The sequence below is a fragment of the Lipophrys pholis genome, assembly GCF_963383615.2.
Source record: "Lipophrys pholis genome assembly, chromosome: 11".
NCBI classification, from domain to species: Eukaryota; Metazoa; Chordata; class Actinopteri; order Blenniiformes; family Blenniidae; genus Lipophrys; species Lipophrys pholis.
This window is the reverse complement of record NC_137631.1, coordinates 13174701-13191435: the sequence shown is the minus strand read 5'-3', so window position 1 is coordinate 13191435 and position 16735 is coordinate 13174701. Positions and strand designations below refer to the sequence as shown.

The 16735-nt window shown below is 41.8% G+C and overlaps 2 protein-coding genes across 7 annotated transcripts; one reads left to right on the top strand and one right to left on the bottom strand.

The window, feature by feature from the left end:
• The first annotated feature begins 2018 nt into the window (after window positions 1–2018).
• Window positions 2019–3906, top strand: LOC308116900 (uncharacterized protein). The gene is made up of 2 exons (XM_080475408.1): window positions 2019–2277; window positions 2812–3906. Exons 1-2 carry the CDS (start codon window positions 2089–2091, stop codon window positions 3625–3627), a joined length of 1005 nt encoding a protein of 334 aa, XP_080331534.1. The 5' UTR covers window positions 2019–2088; the 3' UTR covers window positions 3628–3906.
• Window positions 3907–4202: 296 nt separating this feature from the next.
• caprin1b (cell cycle associated protein 1b) lies at window positions 4203–16474 on the bottom strand. Of its 6 annotated transcripts, none has more exons than XM_080475403.1 (18): window positions 16326–16474; window positions 14994–15158; window positions 14759–14821; window positions 14581–14667; window positions 14268–14506; window positions 13506–13588; window positions 10539–10703; window positions 10390–10442; window positions 10222–10305; window positions 8558–8728; window positions 8374–8482; window positions 8225–8286; window positions 8054–8146; window positions 7695–7841; window positions 6193–6346; window positions 5906–6085; window positions 4832–4938; window positions 4203–4747 (listed from the first exon to the last, which is right to left on the bottom strand). In XM_080475403.1, the coding sequence occupies exons 2-18, from the start codon at window positions 15156–15158 to the stop codon at window positions 4661–4663; spliced, it is 2049 nt and encodes a 682-aa protein (XP_080331529.1). In that variant the 5' UTR covers window positions 16326–16474; the 3' UTR covers window positions 4203–4660. The 6 variants fall into 6 exon arrangements, with proteins under 6 accessions (XP_080331529.1, XP_080331532.1, XP_080331527.1 ...); XM_080475406.1 differs by having other exon boundaries at window positions 5906–6082; XM_080475401.1 differs by having other exon boundaries at window positions 10533–10703; window positions 16326–16472.
• Between the last annotated feature and the right edge of the window lie 261 nt (window positions 16475–16735).

Genomic DNA, 16735 nt, shown 5'->3' with positions numbered 1-16735 from the left:
GCCGGGACAAAACGGGGCGAGACGAGTTTTTGTGCAGCCCCACTGACAAAAGTTGTGGATGGTACATATCTGAACCAAAATAAAGGTGAATACAATAAATGCATGAATATAATATATACAAAGACGCATACAAAATAAATACAAAATATAATTTGACTTCAGGGGCCACAAACAGTCCACTTTCATCTTGAGCTATAGCAATAATAATCTTTGAATTTACACTTGAAAGTCCTGCTTTTATGTGGCGCAAAGTGTCCGTGACGTAAATGTCTATAATTTCGCAAGAGCGAACAATTTGTACTGAAAATGACTACAATTCAACATAAAGTCAATTTTAATGAAACTTTCTGGTGCAAAACACCGTGAAATATAAAAAAAACCCTCCTATAAATCCTATATAACCACCTTGCTTGGTGGTTTGCGAGACTGGATTATATAATATTGTATACAATAATATATTGTACAATATATATATTGTATAGGGACAGAAAAGGAAGCAGTACAAACTATTTTTGTTCAATTTGGACAATGTGGGGGTCTGCATGACGTCATCATCTCATAATAAACTTGTTATATCTTTAAACCCTCAGAATCACTTTATTAATCCCTGGGGAAATGATTTAGCAACGCAGCACAAACAGAGTTTAACGTGGAGTAGGAGGCAGCTTCACGGAGGTGTGAATCACCTGCTACAGCGGAGGAGCTGCTGTTAATTGTTTTGATGCCGCGGTCAGTGCCATTCTCCTCGGCGAGCAGGCGTTTTAAAATAGTGACACCTGCCTGCAGAGCGGCCGCCTCGCTGTACTACGGCTTTGCAAACATTGCACGTTGCTGTGTTGCTTTGCCGTGTTCTGAGCGTAAAATACATCCAAACAGCGGACATATTGTCATGAAAAGTTGGGTTGCCACAGTGCTGCTACGCTGGCCTGCAAGCTGGCGACAAACTGTGGAATGGATTTCCTGACTCATTACTCCGCGTCTCATTGAGACCCGCCTCCTTTCAGGAACTCCATCCCCCATTTTGCAGCCAGCGAGCAGCGCAGCCTGGAGGGAATCACCTTAAGGTCAGACTTGGCTCAATGGGAAATCCCCATAGGTTGGATCAGAAATGTCTGTTCCGTGAATTACGTTGGTATCGGAACCTGATACCAATACTGGATGGGATCGGCCACATCCCTATTCGCCCCGAACCCCCCCATCAACACAACTCAAACACGCACTTTGACTTTATACTTGTACAACCCCATGGCCCACAAAAATAACTTGTACAACTTTAGTAACAATTTCACTTCAGAGAGAGATGAACCTTCAGAAACTTTGCACAACAGGTCAGTCAGGATAAATGTTCTGCCTACCTGATGAACGTGGCGACAAACTTGCTGGAATTCCCCCCTCCATTGTCCCAAGTTTTTCAACTGGAATTCCCCGCTCCATTGTGCCAAGATGTCAGCTGTAACAGTCATGTGGGGGTAATCAATTTGCACATGGGAGAATGTTCAGGTGAGAATAGTTCAATATGGGTATTTAAAATAAAGTTGCAACTGACTTGTGACTTTTCAGTCAAATTTCTCCTTTCAAGTGGTAAATTAGAGGAGACGCAGCAGTTTTTAATCTCATAGAAACGCTAGAACAAACCAGAATTGACTTTAACCAATCACTGAGCTTGGGGAGATTCCAAAGTCCCCAAGTTTCGGACATCAAATAGTGAGACGCTACTAAACCCCGCCTCCTCGGGGCGGCTTTCAGGTCGCCCCAGGCTGTTCACGTACACAAACTACTATAGAGAAATCCAGAAATACTGTTTTATTGAAAATGATCTATTAGAAATTAATCAAATACAGTTCAGGGCCCATCGTTAGTTTGTTGGTATAAACATATTTCAACAGTATCAAAGTTTATTAATATAGTTTATTAAAAAAACAAAACACAAATCTGGCGCCCTCTAGTGGCCAGCCGCCATTAGGGCCAACTGATCAGAGCCTATAAAAGTGGCTGTCCCCAGTCCAGCAGTCACACTTCACCAGACAGCAGCGATCACCACAGGAGTTGGCCAACATCTTGTCAGCGTTGCCCACTTTTTGTTCAAGGATGGAGAACGAGAAGCAACGTGAGGCTGAGCTGGAAAGCGCCGAGGACCTCCGAGGGAGAGATTCTCCAAGAGTCAAGTTCCTACTTGAGAAGCTACGGCATTATCGTGATCTCAGCACGCAGCAAAATGCAAAGATCGTCGATTTAACCGAGCGACTCGCCAATGTGGAGCAGGAGAAGGAGAGCCAGGTAAGAACTTTCAGCTGAGGCAGAATGACTTGAAATTAGAAGTGGTTTATCATGATCATGGAGCAGACAAAGACAACAAGAACCATAGAGTTTGCTTGTATTATTTACACTTTCTAGAGAGTGGCAGTCTAGTATAGGATTAAGTATGGAGCCATGGAGTGGCCATGATTAAGAAAAAAATATACAATCTATAAAAAAATATGCATGGACCAGTCGTTCCCTCAACTTAATAAAGCGAGGGAACAAGATCATTTAATCCGTGGCCACGAGACAGTAACCATTCCCTCGCCTCTTGAGGTAACTACTTCTTACTACACACTTCTATGGCCACTCCGGGGCTCCATAAGAAAGACTTGAAATTAGAAGGGTTTTTTCCAACTTTATTTTTATTCGGATTTACAAGTTTTCATGATCACGTAGCAGACAAACGCATGCATGTACATATAGATACAAGGACAATTGAGTTTGCTGGGATTATTCAAATTTTCTAGAATAATTTTCAAGATTAATATGTTTCTATTTATTTTCTTGAAGGTGAGGAAAAACGACCAGCTCAAGACTCTCGGCGAGAAAATGTGTGCAGACAGCAACGAGCACTGGGAGGTTCACTGGAACATGAGAGAGAAGAGCATGGCTGCAAAGGAGGAGGCTCTGCACAAGAAGTACCAGCAGCAAGTCGCCCAGCTGAGAGAAGAGAACGAGGCTCTCTGCAGACGCCATGGCAACTCTAACCCTTCCCACTACGACATGTACCCCATCTCCCCGGACAACTCTCCCTCACCCCCTCCCACTCGGAACACAACCCAGAGAACGCCTGCCCTCCAGAAACCAACCCGCCACCCGAACACCCATAGGAAGAACCAGGACTGGAACCTGAAGGTCAAACATGCATGTCTGATGCTCGGGGACTCCAACCTGTCTCACATTCCGGCCCACGGCCACAAAGACGTGCAGATTGACAGCTACCCGGGGGCCAAGTTCTCACATGTAACACATCTGCTGGAGAAGACCGGGCGGAACAGAAACGTGGATACGGTCATTCTCTCCTTCGGTATCAACAACAGAGACAAACCAAAAGAGACGACTTTGAAACAAATCCAGCAGGCTAAGAGGGCAGCCACACAGACCTTTCCAGAGGCCACGATCTATGTCCCCTGTGTCAACTACTCACAAGCATTACCGACATACCAACGCAGAAACCTGGACGAGCTCAACTACTACATCCGAAGGGACAAGAACCACATCCCATCACTCCCAGATGGTCACTTCCAGACCACGGCAGACCAGATACACTGGACCAGCGGCACGGCAGCCAAGATGCTGGAACACTGGCTGAACTATTTAAACTAAAACCCCCAGCAGGCCCGCTAAAGGATGGGAGCAAGAACATTATTCTTCTGGCCGAACACTTCTAGATAACAGACTGGACAAATGCGGAGGGGGCGGGGGAGCGGTCTGCAGTCTTGTCTCACAGAAAAGTGTGGAGATTCTGGCATTTCTGTGTGGAGTGTGCGTGTTCTCCCTGTGCGTCCCCCCCCCCCAGTCAGACATGGACCTCAGCTTCACCTTCCTCCTCCTAATTTCATCTTCATGTATTATTCCAAACGTGTAAATAAATTCACCAGAATGAATCTCACAGGCTCTTTGCATCAATGGGGACTTCAGTATGAAATGAGTCCTTTAAACAGATGGACCGCTTACAGACATGGCAACGTCTACATATCTTTATGCACTCATGTATTTATAGGATATGATTTATACGGACAAGAGTGAAGCCACTGTTGCTTTACCTGCTGATCAGTGGTCCCGGGGTGGTTACGGTGTCTTCCTGCACGATCTGGTTAAAGGTTAAATGTAGTTTGAGGCTCTTTAGTTCATAGAGGGTTAGTAAATGTGTAGTAAAAACAACAAGGCTGAAGCACAGGTATGCAACACAACTTTACTGAAACTTTCGAAGCAACATCAATTTACAAACAAGAGAACGGGAGCTTCGTGAACCTAAAACGATTGTTTGAACCAAAATGACAGAAAAGAACTGAGAAAGGGGGTAAAACTCCCAAGGATTGGACCAGCAGTGGCAGGTGCATTTTTTTTAATACAAAAAATAACTTATGAAATCTTTCAAGTTTACAAGAGTTTTGAAACACCTTGCTCCCTGTAAATCAATGATTGGATTTACAGCTTTGCTCGTGTTTTAACCTTTTAATGTTTTAACATTTCCAAATATCAAAGCGGGCATTACTTTGATCAGGAAAAGTACCACTGATGAGGAAACAAACAGAAGAGGACATGACTGAGCTGGGGAAAATGCATTTGAGTTTGAGTTTTTGAGTTTTCAGTGTGGTGCAAGTTGAATCAGTCACAGTCATCATGAAAGGCCTTCTCAGGATCGCATCGCTTGAGTGCTGCCTCTTGAAACTCCTCTCGGTCCCTGACCGGCTCCACGCTTGTAGTTCTGTTGGTAACCATCCTTCAGAGACAGAAGTATATATATCAGACAAACACGCTGCCAACGCTTAATAAACAAAGGCAAAGGACAAAGTTTCTCTCTTACCCTCTGATAATTCCCGTTGGAGTAATCCCGAGGTGTGCTGAACTGAGTCTGTCCATATCCAGAGTTTGGAGTGTTGGCAAAGGGGGGACGATAGCCATCATAGCCACCTAGAGATAATGAGGACGCAATTATTTTCACTCAACACTTGTACAAACATACAACTCAGGATGTACCACACTACTGCTATATAAACTAAACCACTGCTTATCAAACTCCATTGTGCATCGAGCAGGTCCTATTTCTTTTTTATTACATCTTTGAAGTTACTATTTCTATGATGGTACATTTGTGCTGCGTCATTTGGCTATAGTGTCACACTGTAGTGCAGATATAATTTGACATCTTGACACAAGAAGCCTCACGACATCTCCCATGATGGTAATTTGAAATAATTCAAGACTGATGCTCCGAAAGGGAGGTACTATTACCACATAGAAACTCTGGGGCAATTTGTAAACTGCATTAAGTCCTCTTTTTATGCAGGAGAAAGTCTGGTAAACTTAAACTTAAACATGCTGTTTATGTTGTGGTAAAGACTCATTGGTAGATTTTAAAGGTGTAAATGAACTTTTCAACTACAGTTTAGTGAGAAGGGAGACAGAAACCCAAATATGAATAAAAAAAAACCCCACCAGTTAAAGAAAACATCATATAGTGACATTTTAATGGCTATTCAATCAAGACAGCATGTTTGGTGTCACTACTACACTCTGTTAGAAGACACTGTACTCGTTTCAAAACACTTTAGTTGTTCTTCACCCATTTTAACATTAACCTGCCACAAAAATACACTTTAGTGGTAGTGAAGTCACAAGCTAATGGTTGGTGACAACAGTGAATCAGTAACTCGCGCTGTCCCGAGAGAAAAAATTACAGTGTTTGTCAGTGAAGTAAGAAATGAGAACAGAGCAAGTGACTGCTGAAAGCTGTGAAAGCTGTCGGCAAAAACAACAAAAACAAAACTGGAGATCCAGTAGAGAGCAGACATTTCATGTCATTGTACCAGATGTTTAATATTAAACATTTCAACTTCTAGTTAAAACTTCAGAAAAACATGAATCCATCATCATGTACCTCTGAATCCGTTTGACGAGCCTCTGTAGCCGTTCATGATCCCTCTGGCGTTGCGGGGTCCGCCTCGAGACATGCCTCTGCTGTTGTAGAAGGACTGAGCTTGCCTGCCGAAGCCCGGGCCCTGCTGAGGGGGCTGCTGATGGCCTCCTGACTGCTCTTGCGAATGGAAGGCACCGACTACTAAAAGACACCCAAAAACAAACTCAGGCCAATTTCCAGGCACAATCAAACATGAGGCCTTAAAATAACTGAACATCGATGGAAGCAGGAAGGAAAAATATGCCCACCAGACTGCAGCTGTTCTGACTGCATCTCTGTCTGCTCCACAGGATGCTGCGATTGGCTGCCGAAGGCCTGGTTGTAGCTGTTTTGGTACTGGCTGGCCTGGTTCAAAGCCTCGGCCTCATTAGCCGGTGGGACGGGGGCATTAAGGTTGAACACCTGAGGGACAGACAAAGGCCACATTGTGGTGAAGCTAAAACTAGAGGAAAGGTCACAGGCTCGTTAGGCAACGTCTTTCACCCACTCTTCTCTGGATTCTTCCACCACATACCCATATAAATGCCATCTGAAGCCAGAGCACTTATGGTCTAAACAAGAAACTCCTAATCAAAGTCCATCGAGTTTGGACTCTGGCGGAAGAGTTGGTTTCCTCTGCACGACAGGCCTGACACTCCAATTTGGAGTAAACACAGGCTTTGATCACACTCCAGGATGAACATCTGCAGAGCTGCATGACAACCGAGAATGCTACGGCACTGAAAGCCAATACATGCAAACATGTACCACACTCGCACGCAAGAAAACACAACAGCATCAAGTATGGCAGATTTTTACGAGTCGTGTTTAGCTGAAAAATATGACTTAGAGAAATCATTGTATGTAATTACCAAGCAAAGGAGATACACAAAAAAACATTTGGCTTATTCTTTAAACAAACATTTAGTGCAGGAAGCCTGCGACGTTTTATGCAGCAACTGAAGCAAAACCACAAAATAAGATAAAAGCCATTCAATGTTATTAATGAATAAATATGTTAGTCTTGTTTGCACTCTGGTATTGGTCTGACACGCGTATTGGAGAATAAGATTTAGTTCTTAAAGTTAAATTAGGGAACGAGGGAGTGAGAGTTGCTCACTATCATCTGGATCCCATGCGGGGACACTTAAATGTTTGTTTTTTTACATATAACAGACACTGAATGGGCCGATGCAACAAAGATGAGCCTGACATGCAAACATCAGAGGTTCAGGCATTTCATTGTATTTGATGCTCACAAAGTTGCAGTGTGAAGGTGAACAAAAAGGCACAAACGATGATCATCAGTCATTATGTAAACAAACAACAGCCTGCCAACATTTGTGCCTGGAAATACTTCAAAATATTAAATGTTGAGTTTGCAAATGGTTAGAATCACATTGTTATATGCAAAAGTCAACACTGGATGTAAACTTGGTAGTGTATTGGGCATTTTCTTTTCTGAAGGTACTTTGAGACAAGCACATCTCCAAGAATTACATGTGCTTTTGAACAGGATTACCTGCTTTAAATAGTAACAGTTAAAGAAAGCATTTCTTAAAAAGCTTAAATAAAAAATCGAAAGAATCCATTTTCAGTAAAAAGTGTTATTGTCAGCCAGCAGTTTGTAGCCATCCACTGATTCATAGCATTATTATTATTTTTTTTTTTAAATCAGAAAACATGCTCTTGTTTCCAAACACATTTCATGGAAGTGAGTGATGACTGATTTCGTAACACGTGAAGGCATTTAGTGTCATCACAGCCTTACTGTCTGCATCGACTGGAATGGTGCTGCGTTGACATTGATGCCGCTGCTGTGAGGGGATTTGGAAACGGGCTGGAAAACCTGCGTCTGGGAGGCGGGAGTGAGCGCTGCCGAAGGTGGAGACTGCTCCGTTGATAAGGACATCGACGTCTGCCATAGAGGGGGAGGGGAATGCAATTTAAGCTGCACTTTGCCAGACTAACACATACTGTGTTTAGTAAACATTTTGTGTACGGGCATGCACTTAACAGCAGGCAGTAAAAACTCATTTTTGCTTTGTACTGACATATGAAAACGTTTTTGCAGGAAGCTAAACGTTTTGAATCAAAGCTGTTGTTTTATTAAACTGCAGGATGGTTTACCTGGATGGGATCGATGGATTCTGTCGAGGGTCGGGGGTCTGGTGTGTGCGAAGTCTGATACATAGGGGGAGGTGTTGGGGAGACAATGGGGACCTGCAAACGGACACGAGCAATAATTAAACATGGCGACATGCACAGCTTGAATTACGCTTGTCCAGATCTTTCACTCACTTGCGTGGGCTCAGGTTGGACAGGAACAGAGTTGGGTTGTGATAGCCGGGATTCAGGGTGAACTGAAACAGTTTCAGTAATGTAATTCAGTTAACCACGATGTGAACGGAAAGACTTGCACGTCACAGTGCACTTTTCATGAAACATACCTGGAGGACACACCATCTGTGGGACGTCCATGCTCTGAGCAGGTTTCATGGGCTGTGCGGACACGATGGCTGGATCAATGGGCTGTCCATCATACTCCAACATGGAGTCCTGAAAACAGCAGCAATCATTACGATGCGACAACATCCGAAGCAAATAGCAGTGCTTGGGGCATTAACGCCTCACCTGCATAAAATTATACGTTCCCTGCATCTGTGCCATCAAGTCCTGCACCACCTGCTTCCTGACCAGGGGGTCAGTGGGCGATGCGGGAGATGCTAAGTTCATGGGGTGAGTCTCCAAGGCAACAGGGGGAGCTGCAGGCTGGACAGGCTGCTGCTGCAAGGCGCCGACTACCTGAGTGTGGAAAGAGAACACAGCAATGAAAAACCTGCAACAATCAAACCAGTGCCATTTTCCCACTTATTCTTTATTTTGATTTCATGTCACGTTGTTTGTAATGAAACGCCACAGTCCAAGTTGCCTTCCATTGTAGAACTACCTTTCTTGTTGCCATGCAGACTAATTGTTAGCCCATGCTCTACAATGCAAATCCCAAGCTGTACTCCACCGATAAGAGATCGTATCAGAGCGGTGGTCAGAAATCCGCCTGGCAGCACTTACTGGATAACAAGCCTTTGTATGGACAAAGACACCTGTTACAAATCCTCACCTGTCCTTAAAAGATTGTTTTTATTGTTTAAGTGATTTCAACAACAAAATTGTATATTTTTTAAACCTTTAAACAAACAGAACCGCAAATACTATGACATTTATTTTAAACAAATGAGTTACCACCTTCAATGTGAACACAAAGAAATGTAAGAGAACCATCTAGAAGTTGCTGGGGACGTGTCGTTCCCATGACGGCTTGCTGATGATGTGACCGCTCCGATCACAACTACATGACTTGTGTCAAAACGATCAGTAAGACTCAACTCAGGGATGGTCTGTAAGCATTTCTATCGTCAAAAAAACAGGAAAAGACCACATCTGTTGTCACATCAGCTAACTGGATACCACACAACTGGTTTGCATGTCTTTGAGGAGATGCTGGTACCAGATAACAGAAACTTACATTAACTCTTTCTTGTGTCCACAGAAGCAAAAACACAGAATATTCTACTGTTCATGTGTGCTTGTATAACACAACCAAGTTTGAAACAAATTTATGAGCCACCCACCATTATGCAAATTAAGGCTGGAATGTTTCATCTATATTTTCGTATCAAATGTTTGTATGGAAACTTTCACTGATAGAACTTGATCACGCTGTAGCTTACATAAAAGCTACGACAACTGGGAGATTCTTTGTTAGGTTTGTTTGGACACAGTTGTTATTCTTTCATATAGACGTAGGTCATAATGATGGTCAGCTCAGATCAGTAAAGATTTACAATGTGCTGTCAAACCTACTGATGTAGCCAAGTTCATGAAAAGCCCCGACGCACAGTAGAGCATGTAATAAACTTAAACGAGTTCCAAAACCGCATGTTGTAAGAGCCTTTAAAAGGAGACTATTACCAGAGGGACTGATTCTAAAGATGCTTAGTGCTTCACCACATTCCTATAATATAAGTAATCACAACAGTGAATTCAGCGTATATATTCATTATTGAGTATTGTGTGCTTCAAAATGGTCCTGACTTACTATTTGTTAGCTTAAAAAACAAAAACAAAAAAAAACCTCCCCTAAAATGACATTCACATTCACATTCCTGTCATTCTCCAAATGAAATGTCCTTGTTAAATCCAACTGTTTACAGCGTTCGGGATGTAAGACACGTTCACATCAAAGGACTTTGGAAAGAGGAACAGTTGATGTGAACTTGAACATCACTACAGTTTACCTCTGTTTCCCTGGTCCAATCATCTCCCTGCTCCTTCTCACTGCCGCTGTACGTGCTGTCTGGAATGAACTGTCTGTTTACAAACTGCAAGGGAGAAAATGAAAAAACGGGCTCAAACTTGTATAATCAACAAATATAATCAGACTGGGATTTTGCCGTTACTCTCACCTCTGTTGTTTCCACTGAAATGGGCTCTGGGAACTCCTCAATTATTTCAGCTTCTGCAAGGAGACAAATTTTGTCCCGTTTCCTCAACTGATTACATTAGCATTTTAATATAAGGGTAATGCAGCGTGAGTAAAGACAACAACCTGAACCTGGATCAACGGTCTGCTCTTCTGCTTCTGACGATTCAGTCATTACTGCTGCCGCGATCGGCTCCTCCTCTTCCTCATCCTCACACACTCCGTTCTGGTGAGATGGAATCCGGTCAAAGTATCCACTCAGCAGAACCTGGTCCAAAGTCTCTCTCAGCACCTTGTCTAGCAGAAGGAGACCATAGTCAGCATTTTATTCAACAGTCAAGCAAATGAAGCACACAATTAACTTTCAACAATCAGTTATGAAAACAACTCTGAGACACCAAGCAAAGATTTCACTAAATAATGTGCAAGAAGGGAGCACCTTGAAGAATTAATAACACAATTGCACTTGACATAAAAAAAAATAAAAAAAATAAATCAATTGAGTTTGAGGAGGATGGTGATTATTGTGATGCTCATTATTTAACTAATATCTATGAAGGGGCCATAGTGACTTGGTGCAGGCTCTTTAAAGTGAAGGTTATGTGCACTCTCTGCTGTAATCACATACAAAGAATGATTTTTTTTGCTTTTAAACTATACATTACACATGTGACAAGAGTTTAAATCTCCATTCTAATATCTTAAAATAGTATGTAACCAGCTCAATCAATGAAGATTTTTTTTTAAGAATTTCTTCACAACACAAGGGAAAAGTGTGTCATCACATTTTGATGTTAAAACACAATAAATGACATTTGAGAGTAAACAAAACAAGTTAGGAATCAGTCAGGAAGAATAATTAGGATTTCTGCTTTATCATAACACACCCAAAGCAAGTCCTCTAAAATCCAAGCCAATGACTAAAGCTTCTGTACATCACTCATTTGAAACTTTCTAGCATGACAACCATGATAGGCAATAAAGAGATCGTCATCAAGTCATCTCCCGCAGTTAAAATTTTCACTTTCCAATGCGGGCATGTCACTTATTTCCTTCAATGTCTTGTGCCTCAAAACAAGCCGTCTGTGATATGACTACTGAGGTGATTAGGTTGACTCATGGCACAACTGTAAACTGGGTCAACAGTAGTCATGTGCGGATTGTATTAAATAGTATTAAATATAGTATTAAATAAAACAAAGCAATACGGAATTGTGTAAAAAGGAAAAAAAATAAGTAGTGGATGTTTTTTAAGGGTTTTCCCTTCTGAATTTCAGTTACTTCAATTAGTTTCACTTGTATAGAAGTATTTCTAATTTACTGTAGAGTGATTTAGTGTATTTTATTTTGTGATATTCAGTTCACTGTCTGTATCATTTCACCAGTTATGAAAATAAATAAAAAGATGGACCAGTTTGTGACACTGGGAACAACCTATGAAGAATCTGTGAGCGCGTGGGGTTTTTAGTTTTTTTTCTTTTTTTGTGTGTGTCGTTGGATGAGTATAAGAACTTGTGCTTGAATAGCGACGACGTTTCTGCAGAACTTGAGTGATTTCACTGGAAGGCTGATTATCTTGATTTGAGTAAAGCACCCATGCTGTGTTAATGCATCTAGATGAATGAAGCCCTCCTTCAAGGATGAGCACTAGTGCCATACCATCCCTTTTTTATTTATTTTTTTTATTTTGTTTTCCTTCATGTGTAACAGCCACATCTTCCCCAAGTCTCCTATGTCACTAACAGACAGCTCCTTCTAAGATGTACTAATTATACACAAGGAGATCAGAGTGGGACGATGTGTCTGATCTACCAAAGGTTGTGGGAAATGCCAGAAAATCTCCCAAATGAACCTTCAGTTTCACCATGTGGCAACTGACTTTAGAAAGCTGACTGCATCTAACACTGCGATGTGCACCATGTCAGCCTCATGCATCAGTTTCTGAATGAAAACAAAACATAATATCATAAATTAAAAAGCAAACAACTTTCTAAAGAACTTTGTTAAAATAAAATAGAGATTCAAAACACAATTTCTAGAGGACAATATATTAGGAGACTGTTGTTATGCTCTGAACCTTTATTTCACCGCTGGGTTTCTGTTCACTGCTTTTTATCGTTGGCTAAACGAGGATCTTTTATCTTTTGCCGGATGGTGAACATTTGAATTTACACAGAGGTTTGCTGTCTGACGTTCTTTCACAGGTAAGACTCGACCGCCGACACCGGACGGCATCAGTCAGGTGACCACTGGATGATCTGAAAACGGGTAAGACTGAACCAACTCTCGTCACCAGTATCTGAATATGGCTCCAGAGATCTGACCAGTGGAACCCCAGGCGACATGGCCGCTGGCACCCTGCCTGGCTGCTGAGTCAGGATAAGCCCACAGCTCCCAGCCCCCGAGCAGAATGCAGCAGTGCGAAGCTTGAGGCCAGACCGCTGAGAATGCAGTAAGCCAATATACCCGAGCCCTGATTATTCACTTCACAGCACTGCACACATGCTGCATTAACAAAACACAGTGCACATGCAACATTAACATAAGACTGGCTAATGGCGACTATAACTCTTGACAAGGAGGTGCGGTTTGGAGCTTTTGCCATCTCGTAATATCTTACATCGGGCATACTTGAACGTATGTGACAGGTTACTTATGGCCTGCCTCAACGTGACAGGAAGCTTCCTGATGACAACAGCCATCTGAGAAAATGTTCTGCCAACAATTTTCACCACCAGCTGGGCTTTTAAATAAAGCCAGTTTGTCTTGAATAATGAAAGCATTAACTAGATGTGTTTACAACTGACTTTTTTTTTTTTTAAGCCAATCAATCAAATTCTTAAATTTTAAGATAACCGTTTTATGATGGGCATCTAAAGTGGCAGTCAACAGCAAGAAGAGAAAAACAATATTACAATATGAATAGTTCAAGTTCATATGGTCAAGGCAGCTGATTTAGCACGTCAGCAAATGTCTCACTTTTTTGGTGCAAGAGTGCTAGATTTATCAAGCGTGTACAGAGGATATTACACCAAAGTTTTAAATATTATTCAGGCATTTCTGTGACATGAAATAGTTAAGACATTAAATTTGACTTACATGTGGTTCCAACAACCGCCTTGTCTTTTCCTTCTAACAGGTCCCAGAGGTGCACAGATGCCTCCTCATACTGGTCAGCCAACCTGAAAATGGAAGGATATAACTTTGAGACTCTTCATTAATAAATAATCTCTTGTATTGTTTAGCCACCAAGACATCGTCAACATCGGTGTGATTTATGCTTTAGTGTTGAATCGCCAAACACCTTGACCAGTGCAACATGTTGTGAATAATTTACTTTTTGCACGAAAGACACAGATGGAGACGATACGTGTCATAATGGACACTACGGTAGTAGATGTAATTTAACTGAATTCACAACAAACCATTAAAAAAGGGATTGAAAGCAGAGAAAGTGGGGAAAAAAACCTGCTACAGTAAAAAAGACCAAAGCTATGGCTCAGTTAGAGCAAATTGTCTCTCAATCTGTAGGTTGCAGGCTTGTTCACCCATCAGTCCACATGTTGAAGTGTCTTTGAGCAAAACACTGAACCCCAAATTGCTCCCAATGGATGGATTTGAGCATGGCAGCTGCAAAATTTGAATATGACTAGCACGGTCATTGGCGCACTGTGCTACTAAGTGGAAAAGCACTATATAACTACTACTATCTTAGAATAAATGTAAAGGATTTGAGTTTTTAGGGTGTTCACCCTCTGACAAAAAGTTACAAATAGAAAGGTATGATCGGTAGCAAATCTATGCTGGAGTCAAAAGCATAAACTTAATGATAATTGTGTTTAATACAGGCATTCAAGCTACCTGATGTTTTGGTCGCGGTCTGGCCCAACTAACTTGTAGAACTCATCAAAAGCAACAAGATCTTGATCTGTTAGCAGTGGCGAGCCACTGACTCCTTGCTTCAGGTCTTGCCGCACAGTGTCCTCTCCCAGCCGGTCCAGCAGGAATTGCAGTTCCAGAACCGTCTTCAGCCTCCGCTGCTCTGCCTCCTCCCGCTGCAGCTGCTCCCGCCGTGCAGACTTCTTTACCACCTTCTGAATCTAAAGAAAAAGTGAAGTTACTGGTAAGCATTACTGACACAACTCTGAAAGCTCATGGGGTGGGGTAGCCTTACATCTTGTCCCAATGCAATGAAAGTCTTCTGCAACTCTCGCGCAAATTCCAAGTTATTCATGATTTCCTGGAATTTTGCGAGGGCTTCCTAAAAAGATGGTTAAAAATTTTTTTTTTAATTATTCACATAGTACTATATTATGACACTGTAAGAATTTTGACGGCTTGTATACACCCACCAGCTGATCCTGATTCAGACCCTCTCCTTTGTCCTTTCTCACTTGATAATCATCCAGTTTGCTCTGTAATAAAGGAACATCCAAAAATGAAGGACAAGTCTCAGGTTTTATGACACCAAGCAAAGTAATCCATGTTATCAGGGTGTCTGATTAGTCTCTTCAGCGATAAACTGTTTAAAACTCAAACTAAGAAATGTTAGAAATTGTGGAACAACTTCCTGCAAGAAAACTTCACCTTTTTCTTTTCCATGTTGCGAACTTTCTTGTCGATGACACACAGCACTTGTTTTAAGACATCAGACTGTCCACCTAGTGCAAAATTGCCCATTAACCCTGGAGCGGATCCCACATCTGGGCTGGAAGATTGCACTGTCATGTTTGCATTCATTGCTGAGGGCATCTGAAAATAAAATTGTGAAGATATAACTATTTTGCAGACAGTAAATGGACGTTTGCATTAATAAAACGTATTCATAATCAGACAACGAACAAAACATTACTCATCGGAATATGTACAGACCTGTCATAACCATTGAAGAAATTTGACTCAAAGCAAATTATAGCTGCATTATGACAACTGACCTCACTGTTAGGGATTATGAATTCAGCTGTTGGTTGATGATTGCCCCCAGAATTATTCGAATTAAATCTTTGAAATAGAATGTGTGGAATAACACATGGCATAGTTTGTCTAATTATCGGTGCAGATGAATGTTTAACAATAGCAGCATTGTACGCAATAGTAATTCATCCTCGGTGGCCCTGACTCAGCTCTTATCAACACACAATCCCTGATCTCGTATTACAGGTTACTGAAGCTATTCCGGTAAATCATAGACTGCAAAAAGGATAGATTTTACATTCAAAATTGAGCGAGCTTGACTAAGAAACACTAACTTGTAGTAGTTTCAGCTCAAGTCAGACTTGAGTCTGGGCAGTTCGAGATAACACCACACCGAATAAACGTATGGGCTCAGATCAACTTTTAGTAGAAGGGATGGGCTAATCTAGGGTCATGTGGTGCTATGATATGAAAACAGTAAACACATTGGGGTAAAGGAGTATCATCAGTTCCAACGCAAATATGTGGACTATCTACTGAGGTTAGATCCAGTTATAGTATAAGCAACACAATACAGGCAAATGTCAAGCCAATTGTGTTATTCATCTAAATGGAAAGCAAAAATAAAACTTAGTAAATAATATAATTGCTATTGGACTGTAGTACAACAGACGTGCTTGTCAAGAAGCCCTTAGCAGCTGCTAACTTTCGTTTCAACTGACTGAACTGGAGGGAAGATGTTTGGTGGCGCTCCATGCTTTAATCGACAATATAATCAATGCCTAACCCAAGCTATATCTGTATCGCCTGCACCCAGGTCTGTGGCCGGGTACTGCCCTAACGGGATGGTCGGCTGTCCGGTGTAACCTCGGAGCATCTGGCACCGGCCGCACAACCATTAGCACGCATCTCTGACTTAGCATCTCCAAGCTACACCAACGCGTGCTAGCCAGTCGCCGGCCGGCTGAGCCGTTACCTTGACATTACGAGCCCACATTCACCCACCTTGATGCTATAAATCCACAGGGGAGCTGGCTAGCGAAATATAGCAAAGGTGAAGTTGTTATTTTGGTTGTGTTGCTTTAATTTCTCTTTTTCTCTAGTGTGGGATCCGCCCCGCCGGCCTCACCGACAACTGAGACTGTTCGAAAGACGGAGGAACTCTTTATAAAGGCGAAGATCCATTTTTAGCCACCTCAGCTCTGCCTGAATAAATAAACTACAGAAATTTATTTTTTAAATATATTTTTTCTTTTAAGCCACATTAAACACAATAAAACCTAATATATTTGTATTTTTATATACATTTGGTGTACATAAATTTATTAAAATTTGTGTAAGTTGTTATTTATACTCAGGCACTATTATAAACAGCCTCGTCTCAGAAAATCTGCACAATCATTAGCTTTGATTAG